At 39.8% G+C, this 5,941-nt stretch overlaps 1 protein-coding gene across 1 annotated transcript; it reads left to right on the top strand.

Annotated features, from left to right (window-relative positions):
• Positions 1–4,891: 4,891 nt before the first annotated feature.
• Positions 4,892–5,920, top strand: LOC101586758 (trace amine-associated receptor 3). Its single transcript, XM_004630321.1, has one exon. It carries the CDS (start codon positions 4,892–4,894, stop codon positions 5,918–5,920), a length of 1,029 nt encoding a protein of 342 aa, XP_004630378.1.
• Positions 5,921–5,941: the final 21 nt, after the last annotated feature.

The raw sequence follows: 5,941 nt of genomic DNA, 5'->3' as shown, positions 1-5,941 counted from the left end.
TAAAGTGGAATTTCAAGATTTTGATAATTTAAATGGCTTTTTTCCCCTAAAAGGGGTTATAGTTAAACTGGTACAAAACACTGAAATAAAAGTAAATACTCCCACCCCACTCCAGTGTCTTCTAAGCGTGAAAACAAAATATCTTATGGTTCAGACAATGCTTCTTGCCTTGGATATTAGCCAGTGTTTACTTCAGCCTGCACATGCCTATATATTTTAATGAAATTTAACTGAAAATTTCAATACATGCTCCTTTCAAAATGAAGCTCAAGTGACCATGAAGTCAAATATGCAGTAATTGTTGTGAATTTCGAAAAGAGAACTTGAAACTATTAAAAGTAGACAGAATATTTCAATGTCTCCCAGGAAAAAAAGTTAAAGGAACAACTCCACTGGGGCTGTGTAGTAAGGGCCTCTCAGAGCTCCTCTCTACTCCTGTTCTCTTAAGAATAGAGGCAAACTTACATAATCTGGTATTTTAATCCTTTAAGCCAACCTTCCCAGAGCTTCCTGTCACCATCCCTGCCGGACCTCACTAGAAGAGACTCAATGAATCCCAGCTAACTTTCCAGGAAAGCCAAGGTACTGTCTCAATACAAAGGCCACAAGTGTGCTATCCTTTAAACAATTATTATTGCTGCTATATTGTCTTATTCTAAGCAATTGAACCATGATAATTTACAGGAAATGAGAAATTGTTGCAATTAGGTTTCAATAGAGAAGGCAGAGTTTCTTTTCTTTCCCAACTGAAAAATGGTTATGGAATTCTTAAAGAGGTCTTAAGTTTTCCATTGAAATTTGTTTGGCAAGGCTTATAAGTTTTTACATAATGACATAGAATGCTTTTGCAAAGGTAACACCTGTGCAATACATGGTTCAGTAAGTGTAAGGCACTCAAGGATTGCTATATTGTTAAAATGTACTTTTCTGTTTAGTATTATATCATAGTAAAAAAAAAAATAGCTTCTATATGTAGTACACTAAATCACCTCCAGGAGCCCGCTATTTCTTTTCTTTTCTTTTCTTTTCTTTTCTTTTCTTTTCTTTTCTTTTCTTTTCTTTTCTTCTTTTCCTTTGTAAGCAGCACTTATTGAAGTTACTCTGTTGCTCTTTACTTCCCCAAATGATATTTCTTCATCCCTAATTAAATATTTTGCTGCTTTACGGTGCAGAAGAGTTCTTTGTAAACTCAGGGAACATACAAATCATATAGGCATAACATGGTAGAGATGGAAGCACTCTCAACCGCTGGAGGGCAGGGCGTTGTCCAGTCACACAACTCACAGGGCAACAGAGAGACCAGGGCCCAAGGTGGCTGGAGTGCTGGCGACGGGGAGTGCGGACTGCACAAGGCTTTTTATGCAGACAGAGGCTGTCGCAGACACGGCACACAGACAAGGCCGTGATCTGACCATCCAGCCAAGGTGAGACTTAGCCACCACAAAACACGAATATCCTGATGACAGATCTTTTCCTCTTTGTTCTCTGAATCTTGGTAGAGATTTTTCTCTTTTCTAGCTGCAACAAATACGCGTTGACTTGAACTCTCTCGGCTTACTTTCCCTGCTCTCTGAAACCGAAGCTGCTTTATCTGTTGCGTGTGTTTACTGTCACCAAAATGGTTTTCTCTGTTCCTTAAGATGCTTTTAAGAAGACGCTTTCAAGACATCATCTCTGTCCCTTGCCAACTGCTGTATATTTTTATAAGGCTTACTTGTGAACTGTCAGTCATTTGGGAGAAGTGACAGATGTCAGTTTTTACTTCTTGCTGTTATGAAATATAAACTATTTTTTATATTGATCATACCTGCCCTGGCATTGAAAGTACACTAATGAATATTTTTATTTTCTTGTGTCTGGAAGAAAATAATGTCTGTAATTTACAGGAGGAAAGGTATATTCTGACTTCTAACTTCAGTGGATTTAGCCCACCGCCAGCTGGGTCTAAGGCAGAAACTACATAACAGAAAAGGTGTGGAACAGCAGAAAATAGTGGCAAAGAGTGCAAGAAAGCTTCTCCTTGCATGGCAGTCAGGAAGCAGAGACAGAACGAAGACCTGGGAGGTCTTCCGAGCCTCGTGCCCTGTGTGGCAGCACTTCCGACCAGCCCCGCCCCCAAAAGAGAATTCTGGGAGCCATGGTTTATTTTTTTATTTTTTTTTTGTTTTGATAATTTTATTTGATTAAGCTGATAAATAAATACAAGAGAATTTCTTTGTGAAGCTACAGGCAATATTATAGTAAACTTTAAAGAATTTATTTCAACTTCGCACACTTAAAATTATTTGGAATGGAAATATATACATTATTCAGCAATAAATACTTAATTATTTAAATTTACACTTAACCCTTTTGGCTGAAACTTAAAATTCATTCTAATTAAATGAAAAAATGTACAAAAAATTCTTTCTTTTGCTCTGACAGTTCAAAATACATTCAAAATAACATTTCCACAACAGCAAAAGCCTTTAACCAAAAATCCACAATTACACATCCCTAAGTGTAATAAGATGGCCACATTGAATTATCTTGATCATTAACATTAAAGAAAACACGGCAACTCCTAAACAAGGCAAATTAGCAACTTGGAGAGTTTTCCTGTAGGGTACTCAAAACTCTGCCCTATTTATTATTTTTTATGTCATCTTCAAACACGAACAATTGCTGCAACTTGACCTGAAGCGCCCACAGACTTCTGGCACTGAATATTGGAGGTTCATGCGAGGACTAAGAACTGCCAACCGTGAAAATCAGAAGACGACTTACAAGCTACAACAACCCTGAAAGTCTTACTACACAGTGGGATCTGGCATTTACTACCAATAGTGTTTTGGAATTACGTATTTTTTCACAAACATAGCACCTCATCAAATACCTGGCAAACGCACTGCGATCGTGGGGGTGGAGCGCGAGTTCCGAGAACCAGGAGATTCACTGAGGCCGCACTGCAGGCCGAGCGTAAGCCTCCACCGTGGGCATCCAAAGCATGGTACTCAGGTTTCAGCCGCAGACTTGATTCCATCTCTCTTGTTCATCTTTTTGTTCTCCTCTCCTACTTTCTACTTATTTAAAAGAAATACTGAAAGCTAATAACTTTTGTTACCAATGATTCCTACATTTTTATGCTGGGCACATTTAGCTATCATGTGTCAGGTCGTCAATTGCTTATAGCTGACCACCCCCAGAATTTGGACTAGAAGAAAAATTTCCAGTGCAAGGCTCTTTTGCTACTTGCTCCTTGGAAATCGTTGCTAGAAATTCTTAACCTAGAGCACTGAGACCTTTAGAGATGTGCACTCAAATTGCAACCCGGAAGCAATGTATTTATCACAAAGTTCCAGCACTGAGATGAAACCTGAATGCTGAGGTTTTAGTCTCAAAAACAATGTGCAAAAACAATTAACACATTGACATCTGTTGTCTGGAAAGAACAGCACAATAATCCATACGCCTTAGGTTCATCACCTCTGATGCAGAGCACCCCCCAGTCATGGGGAGCAGTCATCTCCAAAATAGGTCCCCCTAAGGCTTTTCAAATAGATACCCTCTGTAACTGGGGAATAAGAAACTTTCTAGGTGATATCACACGTTTGTTTGCTGTTTTTTGTTTTGCTTCTCACAGGAGAGTTCCTTTCCTATCCCTCAGCCAGGAAAGAATGACATTTTCATGAGCATCAAAGGGAGACTCTAGGACATTGAGATCAGGAGTGGATCTTTTTGTGCTCTTTCTTAGCATCTTAAGGGGAAAACTAAATTGAGCCTTCCTAAGTGGATAAACTTGCTCAGTGTACACTCCAGTTAAAAGCATATGGTCTGCAAGAATGACACAGCTTAAGGATGTCCCCTATGCCTCATTTGCTCAAGATCGGGCCCTCTTTTTCTGTGGTCCACTAAAGAGACTGGATGCTTATTATGAGCACAGTGTCAAGCCTCTGCAAATCCTATGAATGAATGATTTTTCAGGGTGACTTACGCACATCGCAAGTTAAATGACCAGGGATGCTAGCAAACTGGAAATGCACCTTATAATTATATAACTACACTCTCTCATCCCTCCTACTGTGACCCATATGAGTCACGTGAGTTTTAGGTGACTGGTCATGAAATTTGTGATCCTCCTGATCTCTCAGAGATGAAGCATGGTCCATGGATCTACTGATTAGAATCTTACCTAAGCTATGACTCAAGAAATACAGGAAGGAGAATGAAAGGGACAGAGACAGAGAAGAAAAAGGGTAGAAAATAGAGAAGAACTAAAGCGCTGATCCAGGTACAAGCTTAGTCCATGCAAGTGTATGGCTTTCATGCTAAAAAGCTGTATTTCATGGTATTCCATAATTAAAGAGTACCATGGCATTTTTTATTCTAAAACATCTGTACACGTTTTACAGATGAAGAATTTAAATTACTGAAGGAATGTGTGGGGAAAAACTGTGAATTCATTTAGATTGTGTGTGTGTATATGTGTGTGTAGTTAAGGAGAATGAGATATCAGATTATGGTAGTAAGAGTTTTCAGGAGAATGGTTGCCCAAAGTGAAACCCCACCAAAAATTCTTGAAAATTTTTCAATACATTACAGGAGCAGAACAGTTAATAACATAGTGAATGAATGAATGGTTGCAGGAGGAAAATCACAGAATAACATAGGAAAGAATAAATAAGTCACTGAAAATGGTCATTTTTTTCTAATTCAACCACCCACTCAGAGAGCAAATACAATTGATAGAACTTTAAGTATTTTGAACAAATTACAACTGAAGTGAACTACTAACAGATGACTTTGACTTTTTTTTATGACTATTAGGATCTGATGTTTGCTGGAATCAAATTGAGAAGAGAAGAAAAACCAACCCATCTTTTTGGAACAGGATTTGAAGTGGTAAGGGACCATGGATCTAGCATACATTCCCGAAAACTTATCCAGCTGCCTAAAATTTGGAAATAAATCCTGCCCTACCACCAACCGCCCGCTGTACCTGCGAGCTCTAATGTACTCCGTTATGGCCGGAGCCATGCTCATTACTGTCTTTGGAAACTTGGTGATCATGATTTCTATATCGCATTTCAAGCAGCTTCACTCTCCCACAAACTTTCTGATCCTCTCCATGGCAACCACAGACTTCTTGCTGGGCTTGGTCATCATGCCGTACAGCATGGTGCGATCGGTGGAGAGCTGTTGGTATTTTGGGGATGGCTTCTGCAAATTCCACTCGAGCTTTGACATGCTGCTGAGCCTGACCTCCGTTTTCCACCTCTGCTCCATCGCTGTTGATCGGTTTTATGCCGTGTGCTACCCTTTGCACTACGCAACGATAATGACAGTCTCCACCGTTAAGCGATTCCTCGTATTTTGCTGGTCCGCGCCCGCACTTTTTAGTTTTGGTTTAGTTCTCTCCGAGGCCAACGTAGCTGGCATGCAGAGCTATGAGATTCTTGTCACCTGTTTCAAGTTCTGTGCATTCACTTTCAACAAACTTTGGGGGACAGTACTGTTTACCACTTGTTTCTTTACTCCTGGCTCCATCATGGTGGGTATTTATAGTAGAATCTTTGTTTCAAAACGACATGCTCAAGTCATCAACAGTATGCCTGAAAGCACTAAAGCAGAAGTGAAAAAAAATCTGTCTAAGAAAAAAGATAGGAAAGCAGCCAAGACCCTGGGCATCGTGATGGGGGCGTTCCTCGCTTGCTGGCTGCCCTGCTTTCTTGCGGTTCTGATTGACCCATATTTAGACTACTCCACGCCCATGATAGTACTTGATCTTCTCGTGTGGCTTGGGTACTTCAACTCTACTTGCAACCCCCTTATTCACGGCTTTTTTTATCCATGGTTTCGGAAAGCTCTTCAATACATAGTGTCAGGAAAGATATTTAGCTCTCATTCAGAAGGTGCAAATCTGTTTCCTGAAGGACATTAACAAAAAATCACTATAAAAGTA

The sequence above is a fragment of the Octodon degus genome, unplaced genomic scaffold (genome assembly GCF_000260255.1).
Source record: "Octodon degus isolate 3935 unplaced genomic scaffold, OctDeg1.0 scaffold00034, whole genome shotgun sequence".
NCBI lineage: Eukaryota > Metazoa > Chordata > Mammalia > Rodentia > Octodontidae > Octodon > Octodon degus.
This window is presented reverse-complemented; position numbering and strand designations above follow the sequence as displayed.